Source organism: Pelophylax lessonae (genome assembly GCF_965119305.1).
Source record: "Pelophylax lessonae genome assembly, chromosome: 11".
Taxonomy (NCBI): Eukaryota; Metazoa; Chordata; class Amphibia; order Anura; family Ranidae; genus Pelophylax; species Pelophylax lessonae.
Window position 1 is genome coordinate 51,085,527 of NC_138778.1, and position 18,314 is coordinate 51,103,840.

Below are 18,314 nucleotides of genomic sequence, written 5' to 3' on the forward strand. Positions count from 1 at the left end.
CCTGGCTTCACGTTTATCTGTATTCTCGTTAGTAACAGGAGAACAGAGAGGAAGATATAATGAGAGAGAAGCGGGGGCTAAAATGCGTGGCTTGACTGTCCTGGTCTTTGTAGTGCCACAGAGTCTACCATTTTGTTTTGCTAGTTATCCACCATTTTAGAAGGCTTTCCAGGTGATGCCACAAACTGTTTGCACAGACCCAACAATGCAGATAAGCTGAAGGCCTCGATCAAAGCAACCTGGGCTTCCATAACACATCAGCAGTGCCACAGGCTGATCGCCTCCATACCACGCCACATTGATGCAGTAATTTATGCAAAAGGAGCCCCGATCAAGTATTGAGTGCATACTATACTGTACATGGACATACTTTTCAGTAAGCCAACATTTCTCGATTAAAAATCCTTTCTTTTTTATTGGTCCTATGTAATATTCCAATATTCTGAGATACTGAATTTTGGGGTTTTCACTAGCTGTAAGCCATAATCATCAAAATTAAAAGAAAACAATAAAAACCTTGCGCTTGTGGTAAGAAAAAGTTGATATATAAAGTGCTGGAATTCGTGCTAAACCAAGTAAGGGGTAAACAATGGTGTCTGTGCATATGTGAGCTGCTTGCTGCAAATAAAGTGCTAGTGCTCTTTAACTACTTTAACACTAGCCACTGTGCTGCTACTCCGGCACAGTGGCTCGTTATCGTCTAGCGACGTAGACCTACGTCGCTAGACTCCTCCCCTGTAGGTGGCGCACGCGCGCTGCCGGAGGCGCGCTCCCACTGTTTTCAGTCACAGCGGGAGTCGGGCCAGGGGAGGAGCAGCGGCGATTGCCGCTGCTCTGCCCCGATCGTCGGGGAATCCATTTTGGAGATCCGCCCGCCTGTGTAAACAGAGCGGGCGGATCTCCTAAGTGACAGGGAGTGACAGATCTGAGTGTTCAGCATAGCTGAACATGCGATCTGTCCCTGACTCACTCAGTCACCTCCCCCCACACACGTCAGTAAGCACCAGGCATACATTAACCCCTCCCTCTCCAATAAAATTAACCCCTTCCCTGTCAGTGTCATTTTTACAGTAACAGTGCATATGTATAGCACTGATTACTGCAGTAATGTCACTGGTACCCCCAAAAGTGTCAAAAATGTCAGTCAAGGGTCCGATCTGTCCGCCGCAATGTCGCAGTCCCGCAAAAAAAAAATTGCAGATCGCCGCCATTACTCGTTAAAAAAAAAAAACACCAAAAATGACAGAAATCTTTCCCTTAGTTAGTAAACGCAATAACTTTTGCGCAAACCAATCAAAATACGCTTATTGCGATTTTTTTTACCAAACATGGGTAGCAGAAAACAAATTGGCCAAAAATTTAAAAAAAAATTGTTTTTTACATCTTTTTTGGGGGGAATTTCATATAAAAAAATGTTAAAAATATTGTTATTTTTTCAAAATTTACGCTCTTTTTTTGTTTATAGTGCAAAAAGTAAAAATTGCACAGGTGATCAAATACCACCAAAATAAAGCTCTGTTTGTGGGGAAAAAAAGGACGTAAATTTTGTTTTGGTACGGCGTCACATGACCGCGCAATTGTCAGTAAAAGTCGCACAGCGCCGAATCGCAAAAAGTGGCCCAGACGTAAGACAGCAAAATGCTCCGGTGGTAAAGTGGTTAAAAAATAAATAAATTGCCCTGGATAGCAGGGGGTTACCCTCTGCTGTAGTTTCTACTGAACGTGCAGCATGGTCACCCCACCCTCAGTGATTGGATGTGCGGTGCTTCCTCGTCCAGCAAAATCTCCTCTCAAATTCTCCTCACAGTTTGTCTTTCCCGCCAAGTGTGAGCGAGCAAGCGCAGAGCTTCAAAGGGGGCTGCGGCTGTGGAGCTCATGGGGGGCGGTGTCGCCGGGTGACGTCAGGAGCCGGTTTTATTCCCTCGGCCCTCTCCTCCTCCGCCTGTTGTCGCTGTGAAGATGAACGGTGCCAAGCGAGGGCGGCATGACATGTCCCCTATGCGGGAGGACGGGTACCTGACACCGGAGAAGCGGGCAAAGACATGGGCCGGACCTGGCAGCGGGGACTACAGGGAGTGGGATGTGGAGGATGTGTGCCGTTTCCTGGCCAGCAGTGGCTTCGAGCAAATACAGGAGGTGTTCAGAGGTAAATCAGCTGTGTGTCACCTGTCCCACACTGTGTGTAACCTGTCCCACACTGTGTGTCACCTGTCCCACACTGTGTGTCACCTGTCCTACACTGTGTGTCACCTGTCCCACACTGTGTGTCATGTAGAGGGAATACAGATACCAGCATGCCCTCAGAGGATGTGTGCTGCAGCTGCAGAGGTGTTATAGCAGCTTCAGTATCTGACATAGGGAGCCCATGTGGAGGACATGATGTACTCAGGGATCCCCTGCACTGTCACCCTGTGCTGTGCCATGGTGCTGCCCCACATGGTGGCAGTGGCACTTTGCTGCCTGGCATCATACATTGTGTTGCCCAACGTCACGCTGGCACTGTGTTGCCCAATGTAATGCAGTGGCATTGTGTTGCTCAGTGTCACACAATAGCAGCGGCACTGTGTTGCCTTGCCTGGTGTCACTGTATTGTCCAGCATCGTACACAGGCAGCAGCACTGTGTTACCCAATGTCACGCAGCAGCAATGTGCTGCCCACCATCGTGCACTGGTGGGGGCACTGTGTTGCCTGTTGTCACGCGGGGGCACTATGTTGCCCAGTGTCACGCAGTAGCAGCAGCACTGTGTTGCTCAACATCATGCAGCAGCACTTTGTGGCTCCGTGTTACACAATGGCAGTTTCACACGCCGACACTGTTGCCCAATGTAATGCAGTGGCATTGTGTTGCTCAGTGTCACACAATAGCAGCGGCACTGTGTTGCCTTGCCTGGTGTCATGCACTGGCAGCAGCACTGTGTTACCCAATGCCACGCAGCAGCAAGGTGTTGCCCAGCACCGTGCACTGGTGGGGGCACTGTGTTGCCCAATGTCACGCGCTGGCACTGTGTTGCCCAACGTCACGCAGCAGCAAGGTGTTGCCCAGCACCGTGCACTGGCGGGGGCACTGTGTTGCCCAATGTCATGTGCTGGCACTGTGTGGCTCTGTGTTACACAATGGCAGTTTCACACGCCGACACCGTGTTGCCCAATGTAATGCAGTGGCATTGCGTTGCTCAGTGTCACACAATAGCAGCAGCACTGTGTTTCCTTGCCTGGTGTCATGCACTGGCACTGTATTGTCCAGCATCGTGCACAGGCAGCAGCACTATGTTACCCAATGTCACGCAGCAGCAATGTGTTGCCCACCATCGTGCACTGGCGGAGGAACTGTGTTGCCTGCAGGGCCGCCATCAGGGGGGTACAGCCCATACACATGTAGGGGGCACGGGCATCCCGGGGGGCCCCCAAACAGGGTACGGTTGCCATCTGTCCTTGCAATACCATTCAATTGTAATTTCTGCCAATCCCTTGCAGACTGGCACTATGTAGGGGGTCCTGCCCCTCACTAGCCCTCACACACAGCTGTAGACCCTGCCCTCCCCTGTTCTCCAGCTGTTCACGCCTGGACAGGAGGGGCAGCATTTACTAAAACCATTCACCTTTATTTTCCTGGGATGGAGGCGATGGAACTGGAGGAAGAGGAGAACATGGGATGAAAGAGGACATGGGAATGGAGGAGAAGTAGGACATGGGACTGGAGGAGGATGACGACATGGTTGGCGGGTCCTGGGGAATGTTGGTGGTCAGGCCGGGGGGGGGGGGCCTAAAACTGTGTTAGGGGCCCCAAAATTTCTGATGGCTGCCCTGGTTGCCTGTTGTCACGCAGGGGCACTATGTTCCCTAGTGTCATGTGGGGGCACTGTGTTGCCCAGTGTCACGCAGTGGTAGGGGCACTATGATGCCTGGCGTCACACGACCGTAGCATGGTTTTGTCCAACCTCACTCTACAGTAGTAGCATTGTGTTTCCCAGCGTCTAATGGTGGCAACAGTTTCCCTGCAGTGTCATTCTGTCCTAGTGTTATTTTCCATGTCTGTGTTACTTCATCTACTTTGGAGAGAGAACTGAATCAAAATTTATATCAAATGATGTCTGGCTGCCATAATGCTGGCTTTACACACTGCAACCACACTGAGAAATTGATGGTTTAAATAAAAGTGATCGCATTGTACTTGTCACGTGGCAAACCAATTTTTAGTATTTTGCAATCGTTCTTGTGTGAATCCAGAGACTCGCAACTAGGCATGTGACGGTATCAGATTACCGGCAATTGATTAAGGTTTTGCCACGGTATATGGTATTAAAACGGTATTCAATTAATACGATTTCAAGTGGCCTTGATCCGATGGCCTGGTCATTAATGCGGTTTAGGAGATATTCGTCTTGCATGCAGCCGCTGAAACCAGCGGACCTTCAGAGCTCTTTGCCGGATCCTTGCCAGAAAGTCACTCCTGCGCGCATGCGCTGGAGTGACGTCATTGCGGCTCCGGCCACTCAGCGCCGGAGCCGCCAAACCAGGAAGAGACACAGAAGGAACATGATGGCTCCCTCAGCGGTGATGATCGGGCGACCGTGTCGGGGCTTTGTTTTAAGGTAAGTATTTCATAATGAGCTAGTATGCGATGCATACTAGCTCATTATGCCTTTCTCCTGCAGGGGTTTTTTTTAGGTGAGAATACAACCCCTTTAAGGGGGCAAATCCTTGCGGTCCAGAAGTGGTTAAACCTGCAGAAGGACCGGTGTTTTTATTTATAAATTACTTTACTATTGCTTTAGGCCTGGTTCACATGTATGCAGGTTGGCGGCCCACATTTGATTTGAATGGGCTACTATGCCCTCGTTTTCTGCAGAAAAAAGGTGCATACAGCATTTAAAAAAATGCTGTGGCCTTGAAATCTATTCGACTTACCTGCAGTTCCTGCTCTGGCAAGCTTTCTGCATTTAAAAACAGTTTGCGTGTGCTGGAACTGCAGGTAATTCGCATGGTGCAAAAGCCGGAATTTTACGGCCACTGCTTTTTTTTAAAATTGGGATGCACCTTTTTATTCAGCTGAAAACGCAGGCATAGCAGCCCATTCAAATCAATGTCTGTGCAAATGTGGGTCATCAACCCGCATACATGTGAACCAGTCCTAAAATAAGCCATCAAGCAGTGTCTGGCCTACCTGGTGGCTGGTCCTAGCGCTCAGCTCTGATCCGATGGCCTGGTCATTAAGGGGGCATCATGCCTTGTCTCCTTCTGCTGCATGGCATGAAGAAGGAGGCATGGCATGAACAGGAGGTGGCTTGGCTACCTAGGTAGAGGTGTTGGAGGGTACAGGGTGACCCCTCCAAGGTTACCTGTGTGTTCTTCACATGCTGGTCCCATCCATCCCCACCTCTCATCAGCACGTGGAAGGATTGATTCCAGGCAGGGAACTCCAACTGACAGGATAGCTGCGGGTGTCAGAGTGCAGTGGTGTGCTGTTTAGCCAATCGCGTCATCATGGCTCCTCCTTTCATAGGCGGAGTGCAATATTACTGACTCCACCTGTGACAGGAGGAGCCGAACTTTACAGGATGGAAGAAGCGGCGCCCCTCAGTTCTTGGCTGATGAGTTCACTGACGGCTGACAAGTGCAGCCGGGATATCGGGCTTCGCTTGTGGGTGTCAGTGAGCTGCAGGCATAATGCGGGAGGCCCGCCGGCGACCACTGAAATGCAGCTCGTGTTTGGGAACTTCTGGTTTAGATACTTTCATTTGATGAAAAACAAAAACACAGATTGTTGGCCAACGTCCGATCGGCCGATTGTCGGCTTGTTAGTATGATGCTTCCGACAACCAACTGCGAATTTTCGGCCGGAAAAAAATCTGGTGTGCATGCTATAAAATTTTTGTTGGCCAACAAAGAACGGCCGATTGTTCCTCAGTCAGTACAGATTTCGGCAGACAAAAAACAGATGAGCAAGACTGGGCATGCTCAGAGAAGAAAACACACTGAAAGTCCACCAGAACATGACATCACTTCTGAAGTTGGTTTTTGTTGGCCAACAAAAGTCCAGTGCAAGTCTGGAGCACATTTCAACCAACAAACACTGGACAAAAGTTGGCTGATCAGTTGGCCAACAATCTGTGCGTGTGTACGAGGCTTTATTCTGACTCCTCTTGCTGTATGGGGGTTGGTCTTGGTCTCTCCTCTTGTACCCCTCACACTCAGTGACAGATAGTGCCCAAAAAAAGAATGGAACAGGCAATAGTGCATTACCTCTTAAACGACTTTATTAAAGTGGAGTTCCACCCATTTTTAATAAATTGGATTACATAGATGTATGTAATCCCCTTTAAAACGACTTTTACCAATGGAAAGTTTTTTTTTTTTTGCTAGTAAATACCTTAATTTCTGCTTTATTTATCCTCTTCTCACTTCCGTGTCCGGTCGGCGATTACGTCATTTGGCGATTCGCAGTGTGTGCTGGGATGTATCACCAGCCATGAAATCTCGCATTATTACACAGGAGATGAGCTGCACTGTGTGCTATGCCCCGCCTCCTCTCATTGATATAATGCTTTCAGTCCTCGCTCACTGAGAGGGGGCGGAGGCGGAGCACGGCCTCAATACAATACATTCAGTACAGCTCACTGAGAGGAGGCGGGGCAGAGCATGCAGTACAGCTCATCTCCTGTGTAATAATGCGAGATTTCATGGCCTGAGATACATCCCAGCACACACTGCGAATCGCCGAATGACATAATCGCCGACCGGACCCGGAAGTGAGAAGGGGATAAATAAAGCAGAAATTAAGGTATTTACTAGCAAAAAAAAAAAACTTTCCATTGGTAAAAGTCGTTTTAAAGGGGATTACATACATCTAAAGTCACTAAAATGGGTGGAACTGCACTTTAAGAAAAGGTAGAACACTTACAGTTAAGTTGAATAAATAGGCGAATGCAAATTCAATCGTGGCCGCTCTGCAGCGCGGACCACGGGTGGTGATGGTGCAGGCTTCTCCCCCCGACGCGTTTCCCCGATGAGGCATCGACTCTATAGAAAATTTATAGAGGGAGCTGAACTTCAAGTTGCCAAGCGATAGCAAAGAAACTTTAGGGTTTTCCAGACGATCTGTAAAGAATGGACCAAAATCCCTTCTGAGATGTGTGCAAACCTGGTCACCAACTACAAGAAACATCTTACCTATGTGCTTGCCAACAAGGATTTCTCCACCAGTCCTAAGTCAGGTTTTCCTTTGGGATCAAATACTTATTTCACTCACTGAACTGCAACTCCATTTAAAACATTTGTATCAACCTATGATAAAAATAATTTTTTAGACTCTTCATTTAAAGTGGGCAAACTTACAAAATCTGCAGGGGTTCAAATAATTATTCTCTGTGTGCATTTCATAAAATTAGATCATCAAAATTTTATTTATTTTAGTAATTCAATTAAAAAATTGAAACTCCTATATTTTATACAGATGTGTTACACACAGAGTGATATAGTTCAAGCATTTCTTTCTTTTAACTTTGATTCTGGCTTACAGCTAGTGAAAAACCAACATTTAGTATCTCAGAAAATTAGAATATTACATAAGAACAATAACATTTTTTTATTTTTAATACATAAATGTTGGCTTACTAAAAAGTTATGTCCATGTATAGTATAGTATAGTATAGTATAGTATAGTAAGCACTCAATACTTGGTTGGGGCTCCTTTTGCATGAATTTACTGTATCAATGTGGCGTGGCACGGAGGCGATCAGCCTGTGGCACTGCGGAGTTGTTATGGAAGCCCAGGTTGCTTTTGATAGTGGCTTTCTGCTCATCTGCTTTGTTGGGTCTGGTGTCTCTCATCTTCCTCTTGATAGATTGCTCATAGCTTTTCTATGGGGTTTAGGTCAGGCGAGTTTGCTGGCCAATTAAGCACAGTGATACCATGATCGTTAGACCAGGTATTGGTACTTTGGCAGTGTGGGGAGGTGCCAAGTCCTGCTGGAAAATGAAATCAGCATCTCCATAAAGCAGGTCAGCAGAGGGAAGTATGAAGGGCTCTAGCATTTCCTGGTAGAGGGCTGCGCTGACTTTGGACTCGCTAAAACACAGTGGACCAACACCAGCAGGTGACATGGCTCCCCAAATCATCACTGACTGTGGAAACTTCACACTGGACATCATGTAACTTGGATTCCGTGCCTCTCCACTCTTTCTCCAGACTCTGGGACCTTGATTTCGCAATAAAATGCAAAACTTTCCACAGTCCGTGATGATTTGGGAAACCATGTCATCTGCTGGTGTTGGTCTGCTTCTGTACTTTATCTTATCAAGTCCAAAGTCCCAGAGGTGGCCTCCTTGTCCAAGATGCTGCAGCCCTAATAACCAAGTGCAGGAACACAGTGCTGGACCCCAGGCACCAGTAAGTACCTGATTTTTCAAAGTCGAGCTAGACAAAAACGGAAGTTCTTCCTTTAAAGCTGAATTCTGGGATGGTAAAAACAAGCATTGTGGGACTACTCCACTGCCAGGAAGCACGTTTTTCAGCTTTTAAGTGGTTATAAGGGGTTTTTTTTTTCCCCCCAAAAAATATTTATACGTTAAACTTGCCTGCACTTTGCAATTGTATTTGCACAGTCTCTTACTTCCTACACTGGAGTCCCTCATCAGCTCCCCTTCTGAGTGCCCCCATAGCACGCTGGCTATGTGGGCACTTGTGCGAGCGTGCTTCCGAGTCAGGCTGGGTGCGTCTATAGACACACACAGTGCAGCTCAGCCAGAACCCCCACCGCCCCCCCTCCTCTGCTCTCTTCTCACGGGATTCGATTGACAGCAGCAGGGAGACAGATGAGAGCACCGCTGCATGGTGGGCATGGCACTCGATTGAGAGAGGGTATTTATGGGGGGGGGGGGGGGGGTTGCAGCATACAATTACTGGGACTTTTTTTTTTTTTTTTTTTTAACATTAAGGTAAAAAAAGTCTTAACTTTAGAACTACTTTAATTATAGGGGCATAACAGTGAATGGTCATTTTAGGCTAAAATATGGTTTGGACTGGAAAGAAATGGGTTATGATGGTACAAATGAGCATCTGTAGTGATGTAGAGTATCTGGTGGGAAGAGCAGGTATCTGATGGGTAGAATACTTGATGGATCTAGGGAATGGAGGTGTGGTGGCTTTTCAATACATGGGCTGCCAGAAAGCATGTATTTACCTTCCTTTACAAGTGTCCTATTGGAAAAACATGACCCTGTGGGGATGGGTAGTGCTGTGGCCTGCTAATAGCTTGTTTAAAGTGACAGTCAGCACTCCCATTAGAATCTGTTCTTAACCTTCCAAAACTGGATGGGGGTTTAGAAAAGCTGTTTGATACGCACTGAATGCTTTGCCCCCCCCCCCCCCCTCTGTCAAAATACAATAGCACAGTGGGAGAGATCCCTGCATTCACATTGGTTTTAAAAAAAAAAAACCTCAAGGTGCATACCCAGCTTTAATCTGGCAAATTTCGGTCTTTAGATTTCAGTAACTCTAAATTATTTCACTGTTCTAAATGTTGTAAATAGTTGAATTATGTAATATTATGATTTCTTTACTGTTTATGTTCATTTTTGGCCCTACTCAACATTTGTTATTTCTTTCCTTTTGCCTTTGTTGGCTCTAGAACAGGGTATAGAAGGAAGACATCTGCAGGATCTCACAGAGGAGCGCTTGAAAGAATTTCAGATCAGGTAAACCTTTTTTCCTGTTATTGTTTTTCTAGAGGATAAATAAAGTGTTTTTCCCTGTTTGGGATACATTTTTTATTTTTTTTTATAGAGCTTTGCAATTGATTTTATTGTATTTTCTTTGAATGATGGTATGTTGCCCATTATTGATGTGGTAGTTGTATGTTAGTGGTGACAATGATTTTGTCTTCCTAGTATTAGACTTGGGTTTATGTTACATCGGAACTCTAGCTGAGTGATTACATACACAGATGGAATACATATGCACGAACTTGCTTACATGCTCTAAGATTTGTCATTCTGTTGACCTACCTTGTGATGCAGGAGTGCAGACAGCTCAGCCACATTGGTGACCTTTCCTTTTCTCTGCAGGTAATATACACTGCTCAAAAAAATTTAAAGGAACACTTTCAAAACACATTAGATCTCAATGGGGAAAAATATCCTGCTGGATATCTATACTGATATGGACTAGGTAATGTGGTCGGAACAAAAGGATGCCACATCGTTTGATGAAAATGATCAACCTACAGAGGGCTGCATTCAAAGACAGTCTGAAAATCAAAGTGAAAAAATGATGCAGCAAGCTAGTCCATTTTGCTGAAATTTCATTGCAGCAACTCAAAATGGTACTTAGTAGTTTGCATGGCCCCACATGCTTGTATGCATGCCTGACCAGTCAGGACATGCTCCTAATGAGATGACAGATGGTGTCCTGGGGTATTTCCTCCCAGATCTGGACCAGGGCATCACTGAGCTCCTGAACAGACTGAGGCGCAACCTGGCAGCGTCAGATGGACCGAAAAAAAAAAATGTCCCAGAGGTGTTCCATTTGATTTAGGTCAGGCAAGAATGTGGGCCATTCAATGGTACCAATTCCTTCATCCTCCAGGAACTGGCTGCATACTCTTGCCACAGGAGGCTGGGCATTATTGTGCACCAGGAGGAACCCAGGGCCCATTGCACCAGCATAGTGTCTGACAATGGGTCCAAGGATTTCATACCAATACATAATGGCAGTCAGGGTGCCATTGTCTAGCCTGTAGAGGTCTGTGCTTCCCTCCAGGGATATGCCTTCCCAGACTTTCACTGACCCACTGCCAAACTGGTCATGCTGAACTATGTTACAGGCAACATAATGTTCTCCAGACCCTTTCACGTCTGTCACGTGTTCTCAGGGGAAATCTGCTCTCCTCTGTAAAAAGCACAGTGCGCCAGTGGCGGACCTGCCAATTCTGGTGTTCAATGGCCATCGAGCTCAACGTTGCCGAGCAGTTAGCACTGGGCACACTAGAGGACGTTGGGCCCCTTAGGCCACCCTCATTAAGTCTGTTTTTGATCGTTTGGTCAGACATTCACACAAATGGCCTGCTGGAGATCATTTTGTAGGGCTCTGGCAGTGCTCATCCTGTTCCTCCTTGCACAAAGGAACAGATACAGGTCCTGCTGATGGGTAAAGGACCTTCTATGGCCGTGTCAAGCTCTCTTAGAGTAACTCCCTGTCTCCTGGAATCTCCTCCATGCTCTTGAGTTTGTGCTGGGTGACACCGCAAACCTGGCAATGGCACGTATTGATGTGCCCTGTGCCCTCCTTGAGGAGTTGGACTGCAAACTAGTGAAAAGCTGTCAGAAATGATGCATAGGGGGGAAAAGGGTCAGTGGACTTCACCTGTAAAACCATTCCTGTTTTGGAGGCCCTCTCATTGTTGCCCATCTAGTGAAGCTGTTAATTTCATTAACACTAAAGCAGCTGAAACAATCTGATTAACAACCCCCTCTCATACCGAACTGACCAGATCAATATCCCAGGAGTTTATTTGACTTGACGCTACACTCTGACTTAAAGAGTTCCTTTAATTTTTTTGAGCAGTGTAGTTTTGTCACAGACCCCTCGGCCTGTTAATTTACAATTGGGGCCCTTTTAATCCTACAACGTAGCAGACAAGTTTTTGTGCAGAAAGCCCATTCAAAAAGTGTTGGTGTGACGTCACTGTGCATTGGAGCTCTGTGTCTTGAATGTCAAAAATCCTCTGTATCTGAAACCTGCTATACAGTGGATTACAGAAGGCTTGTATAAAGCCAGATTTTTATTTTTTTTTATTGATAAGCAACTGGAGTGTTTATGGCTGGTGAACATCAGGGGGTAATGTGACCACCCTTAGGCATTAGGAGAAGAAGGCTGCTGCCTTGACCTGCAAGTTTTCTAACCAGTCTGACTGGAATTCACTAGCCATGGCATCATTACTCAATCCAGCTACACACAGCCAGTTCAAGTGATTGGGATCCTTGGTCTATAAAGAACCCTAGGGGGTTGCTTGGGGCTTAAAGTAAGTGTAAACCCAAATTTAAAATGTCACAATTTGTAACCTGTTTAAATGATACTAAACACACACTGTTCAATTTACTGTATCCATTCTTTATATCAGGGGTGGGGAACCTACGGCCCGGGGGCCGTATGCAACCCCCAAAGTCATTTGGTCCGGCCCCCCCCGTGCAGCTGAGTCTGTGTCTCTCTATCTGTCAGAACGGAGCCGATGCTTCCTGTATAATTCCGGCTCTGTTCTGACAGTCTGAGTGAGTCACAGGTGGAGTGATATCAAATGCATTCCGCCTGTGACCAATACAGGAAACATAGCCTCTTCCTCCAGCGCGGCGCTGCTGCTAGCCAGCATTTACCGTCAGCAGCACACATAGCAGTACCAGCCATAGCCAGCATCACTCACAGCAGTACCAGCCAGAGCCAGCAGTACCAGCCAGAGCCAGCAGTACCAGCCAGAGCCAGCAGTACCAGCCAGAGCCAGCAGTACCAGCCAGAGCCAGCAGTACCAGCCAGAGCCAGCAGTACTCACAGCCATATCAGCCAGAGCCAGCAATACCAGCAGTACTCATAGCAGTACCATCCAGAGCCAGCAGTACCAGCCAGAACCAGCAGTACTCGCAGCAGTACTAGCCAGAACCGGCAGTACTAGCCAGAACCGGCAGTAACAGCCAGAGCCAGCAGTACCCACAGCGGTACCAGCCAGAGCCAGCAGTACTCGCAACAATACCAGCCAGAGCCAACAGTACTCACAGCAGTACCCACAGCAGAACCAGCAGTACCCACAGCAGTAATAGCCAGAACCAGCAGTACCCACAGTGGTACCGTCCAGAGCCAGCAGTACTGATGCAGTACCAGCCAGAACCAGCAGTACCCACAGCTGTACCAGCAATACTCAAAGCAGTACCAGCCAGAACCAGCAATACTCACAGCAGAACCAGCAGTACCCACAGCAGTACCAGCCAGAGCCAGCAGTACCCACAACAGTACGAGCCAGCGGTACCTACAGCACAGTACCAGCTTGAGCCAGCAGTACCCACAGCACAGTACAAGTCAGTAGTACCAGCCTGAGCCAGCAGTATCCACCATCAGTACCAGCCAGCTATACTCACCAGCAGTACCCGCCAGCAGTTATTTTCAAAACTTACCACCACAAAGAGTCGACTGCGCTCCAGACTGACCGACGCAAACCTGGAAAACCAGTTTCGAGTAGCAACATTATCAATACCAGCTAACATCACACACCTCACCAAAGAGAAGCAGTTGCAGCCATCACATTAGGGGTGAGTTAATTAAATGTTTGACCAAATATAACAGTCACATTTTTAGGTTGATAATTTTGTACGGCCCCCGAATTATTTTATAAATACACAAACGGCCCTTGGCAGAAAAAAGGTTCCCCACCCCTGCTCTATATGGATGATGGCACTATGATTTTTTTATTTATTTTTTTTAAATGAAAATAAAGTACTTCTTTTTAATAATTCACATCCAACTGTCATGTGACCCAGCCCATCTGCAGATAAACCTCTACAGGAGGAGCTTCTAGTCCTCTGCTGCAGGCAAAACAGCCTTCAAAATACAAAGGAAAAATACAGAACATATGTTTTAAGATCGTCATATAAATATGTATTTTAATTTAAAATCTTCATTATTTTGGGCAAAAATATGGTGTGGGCTATCTAGGGGAAGGTACTGCTGATCACAGCCTGTTTTCATGCCCCTCTAAGCCTGTGTCTGTTGTCTAGTGTGTGCTTAGAATTACAGGGAGGTGATGCCTCCATCATTCAACATGCAATACTCTGCTCCCATAGTGTTTAGCGGGCATAGAGGAGGGAGGGGGCTGTCATTTATCTCTGTGTATACACCCATATGTTTGACTCTATAGTCAGGTGGGCTGCACAAATGAGAAAGGAGGCAATGAACAGCTAATAAGGGAACTGAAACTGAAGCATGCTCAGTAGATGTGGCAAAGGCTGGGTTCCACAATCTCCGGTTGCAGTGGGGACACAGACAGGAGGGAGGGAAAGTGAACCGCAGAAAACAAGGCCCATAGTGACTGAGTGAGCCTGAATAGCATGTAATACATCATGTACTGACAGTTTTTAATGATTTGGGTTTAATGACAATTCAATTTCAAGGTGTTTTTTTTTTTTTTTTCCCCAGAATTTTTAAATTTAAACTTTAAAATGAATACCTGGGCATGTTGCCATGAAGTTTCTTGTTTTGGGGTGACCGTGTTCTGTCCCTGGTTCTAAATATCTCTACAGATGCTCATGAAACAGGCATGGCTCTGTATCCTCACTGGGAAACTAGTCCACGCTTGAATTGCTTTTCAGTGCATTTAATAGGTGGGGAGGAGGCAATCCATTGCCTTCTCTTCGCCTGTTTAAACCCCCTAAATCCACTTGAATGGGTCTAATTTGTGCAGGTGCTTCCTTCGTGGTTTATGAGGTAGCAGTTGAGGGAGAGCAAAAATGTGGGTTCAACTGCGTGTTTTTTACCCCCCCCCCCCCAACCAGAAGTGTATACGAACCCTAAGCTATCTGTAAAAAGAAAATGGAAGGAAGCACTGCTTTTGTTCTTTCCATTTGCTGTGTGGCCCCACTGGAACAAACTACGATTTCCATTGTTCAGTAGGAATTGTAGCTGTGAATGGGCGTCACTGGGAATTTCTTGGCCTGTCATGGTGTTGTGTTTTTGTGGATAGGATAGACCAGGAGTCTCCTGGCCTCTCGGTCAAATTCAGCTGTGCTATTGACAGGGACAAACCAAGAGTCTGAGATGTCTGGGTCCTCCCACTACAGCCAATAATGACCTGATTAGGTTGTTGCTGGTAAAAAAAATAAACTGCAATGGGGAAGTTACAAGACTGGTGCCCAGGAAGAGTGGGCAAGGCAGACGCTGGCCTTTTAACCCCTTCGCGCCTACAGAAAGCAAATATAGGGGTTGTATCAGGGTGATGCCTGCAGCTAGAGGTTTAGAGCCGACGGTCGGCTTTCTTGTAATGACAACCGACGCGTCTGAGCGTCAGCTGTCATTACGGGATACCCGCCGCCTTCTGCGGCTCTGGGAGACCCGAGCCACCAGCCAGCACGTCCGCCAGCTGGTTGGAGTCCCAAACAAAGCCGAATTCGGCTCTGATTGAGTCTCGAATGTAAAAACCCAGAAGCAATGTCATGACATCACTACCGGGTACTGGAGCTTTAAAGGTGCCAGATTTAAAAATGAAAGCATTCAAAACAGCCAAACTTTGAATTAAATTCCTGTGGCTTTTGAATCCACAAGTGTATCCCTGGAGACACAAACTAAGATGTGTAGGCACACCAGGAGAGGAGAACCTTGGAGAGCAAGTGTTCAGTGGAGCAAAGTCAGAGAGGATTGGAGAAAAATTCATAAGTTCAAAGGCTTACATTTATTTATATCTGGTGAGTGGCCATTACCTTAGAGGGTGAGCACGAGCGGTGTGGTGGAGGAGCACATTATCCTTCTTCACAGGAATTTAAACATCTTGATGAGCACCGGCTGTATGGACTATAAGGACTGTTTATTAATGTCTATTAATTACATTCAGATTCTTCATTGATGCTTAATGAGGGCAGTGTATTAAGGAGATACATCAGTACTGCTAATGTTATTAGCCAAATGTACCTAGATGCACATTGGCATCTAGGTAGGGTGAGTGTTTGCAGGTGCTCGCATTAGCAACCACTATTATTTGCATGGCGTTTTGAATGCTTTTAGTGCAGTGGAGGGGTTTGGGGTCTTTAGACCCCAGATCCTCCATAAAGAGCACCTATTTACTGCTGTCAGAAGGGATGTTTACATTCCTTCTGACAGCAATAAAAGTGATCAAAATTTTTTGTTTTTTAAAAGAAAAGTGCTCGCGTGCAGAAGCAAAAGCACATGCAAGTCGTGCCCGCATATGAAAACGGTGTTCAAACCACATGTGAGGTATTGCCGCAATCGTCGGAGCGAGTGCAATAATTTTAGCACAAGACCTCCTCTGTAACCCTAAACTGGTAATCGTTAACATTTTTAAAGCGTCTCCTATGGAGATTTTTAAGTACCGAAGTTTGTCGCCATTCCACAAGTGTATCTATTTACTCAGTGTAACATCACCTTTCACATTATACAAAACGATTGTGCTAACTTTACTGTGTGCAGTGTGTGTGGGGTTTTTTTTTTTTTTTTTTTTATTCATTCAAAATTTGTTTATTTCTTTAAAAAAAAAAAAAGTTTGAAAGACCGCTGCGCAAATACTGTGTGACATAGAATATTGCAATGATCACCACTATTTTATTCTCTAGAGTCTTAAATATAATAAATATATATATATATATATATATATATATATATATATATATATATATATATATATATATATATATATAATTTTTTTTTTTTTATTATTATATGTGTGTGTTTGGGGGTCGAAATAATTTTCTAGCAAAAAATACAGATTTTTAACTTGTAAGCAACACGTGTCAGAAAAAAGGCTTAGGCGCGAAGGGGTTAAACACTTAAAAAGGACGTTTGGCCCTTATACAGATTTATGGGAGCGATTTATAGTGACTGCATAGTTTGATTGCAAAAGATGACCGTATTTTTGGAAGGTAAGAAAGTCCCTTCTGGACGGTAAATGTTTGTGAAGTTCTGCGTGCCAACTACCATCAGTATAAGATTTCAGGTGTTTCTTGTACTGCGGTTCAACTATGGGCAAATGTGAAATGTCATTCTTGTTGGTATTTGTATTATAACTTTTTAAAATGTAAAAATAGATGATTTAAGCTGAAATTTCTAAAGCTGCTGAAGCGTTTCTGCCCAGTGCCTAATACAATCTTTTATGGTGACTCCTGAGGAGCAAACAACAAGTTACGTTATTTTCCTTCTTCTTATGAACATAAGGAACATGATACTTGCTATTCTACGTTTTTACTGAGATATGCCTGCGAGCTCTGCGCCCCCACCCCAAAGCACCTTGTCCCCATGTTGATGGGGACAAGGGCCTCTTCCCGACAACCCTGGGCAGTGATTGTGGGGGTCTGTTTATTGTAGTGGCAGTGTAGTGTAAATGACAAGAGACGGTTTTGAGAAGTCCTTTATTAAACATCTTCATCTGGTCTTCTTTGCCGCCATCCCGGTCCTCCGACGCTGCCTCCTGGCTATATAAGAAGCCGAAAAGAGTGGAGCTTACAATCACAGGAGACCGCATCGGAGGAGAACGGAGTTGGCGGCAAAGATGGATTCTTCCTGTCAGTGTATCTGCTTGCCCGTACGGAATGTGCAAAGCATACAGAAAGATCTACATGAGACCTGCATGGCACCAGTGATCTGCTGATCATTGGTGCAATGCTTTACGGGCTCCAAACATAAGTAACTTTTTTTTTTTGTGTTCTTGTTCTCTTTTTTAAGTCCATTTGAAAAGTGAGCAATGTCAATTCTCCTAGCTTAATCCTGACAGGTTCAGGTTCCCTTTTTTATCCTAACGGTATGATTTGCATAGACCTCCCCCCTCACTGAAACTGGGGATGTCGGGATCGGTTATGTAGAAGTAGTGAGATAGTTTCCAGTTTTGTCCTTTATTGCTCATGACTGTAAAATCCTAAAAGTAAAATCATATGCAAATTATGTACCAGGGATGAAAAAAAACGCTTATGAGCCGAGAAAGAAGGCCTACGTCTGCGACAAGCTTCCTTGCCCCTTGAAGCCTATGGGAGGAGAGTACTCTTCCCTCCCATGACTCCTTAATGATTTCATCCAGGGAAGACACAAACAGGCGATCTCCCACAAAAGGGAGATTCGCTAAGGCCTTCTTGGAAGCTTGGTCCGCAGACCAGCATTTCATCCATATCATGCGCCGAAGGATCACTGCTGTTACAGACAGTCTAGAAACTAAGGGAGCCGCATCCAGGGAGGCATCGCAGATAAAACAGGAATAATTTTTGGGTATAGATATTCTTGAAGTGTCTATATCCCTTTTCCCATTAAAATGTCTATACACGCTTCGCCTTGTTTGTGAATAACACTTAAAATTTTGTTTTTCTCTCAAACCAGGACTGTAGCAGAAAGATTGGATTTGCTCCGTTGTTTTAGGACACTGTTCCACAATTCAATCAATATTATGAAGGTATGTAATTTTTAAGCTTTCCACCACCAAGTGATGTGCAGGAAAGGAAAGAGACTTGTCTGAAATACCCACCTTTCTTCTCCTCCTTTCTTCCTCCTCAATCTTCCATCATCATCATCTCCATACTATCGAAGCTTAAACCTGCTCCCACCCCTATTCTAAGCCCTCTACTA

General features: G+C 45.6%; 1 protein-coding gene across 1 annotated transcript in view; it reads left to right on the top strand.

Moving 5' to 3' along the window:
- The first annotated feature begins 1,890 nt into the window (after positions 1 to 1,890).
- SAMHD1 (SAM and HD domain containing deoxynucleoside triphosphate triphosphohydrolase 1) overlaps positions 1,891 to 18,314 on the top strand; it is a 140,200-nt gene continuing 123,776 nt past the window's right edge. Inside the window, exons 1-3 of the mRNA XM_082271899.1 lie at positions 1,891 to 2,146; positions 9,631 to 9,697; positions 18,069 to 18,141. Coding sequence (XP_082128025.1) covers positions 1,960 to 2,146; positions 9,631 to 9,697; positions 18,069 to 18,141 — 327 coding nt within the window. The 5' untranslated portion in view covers positions 1,891 to 1,959. The remainder of the gene's footprint in view (positions 2,147 to 9,630; positions 9,698 to 18,068; positions 18,142 to 18,314) is intronic.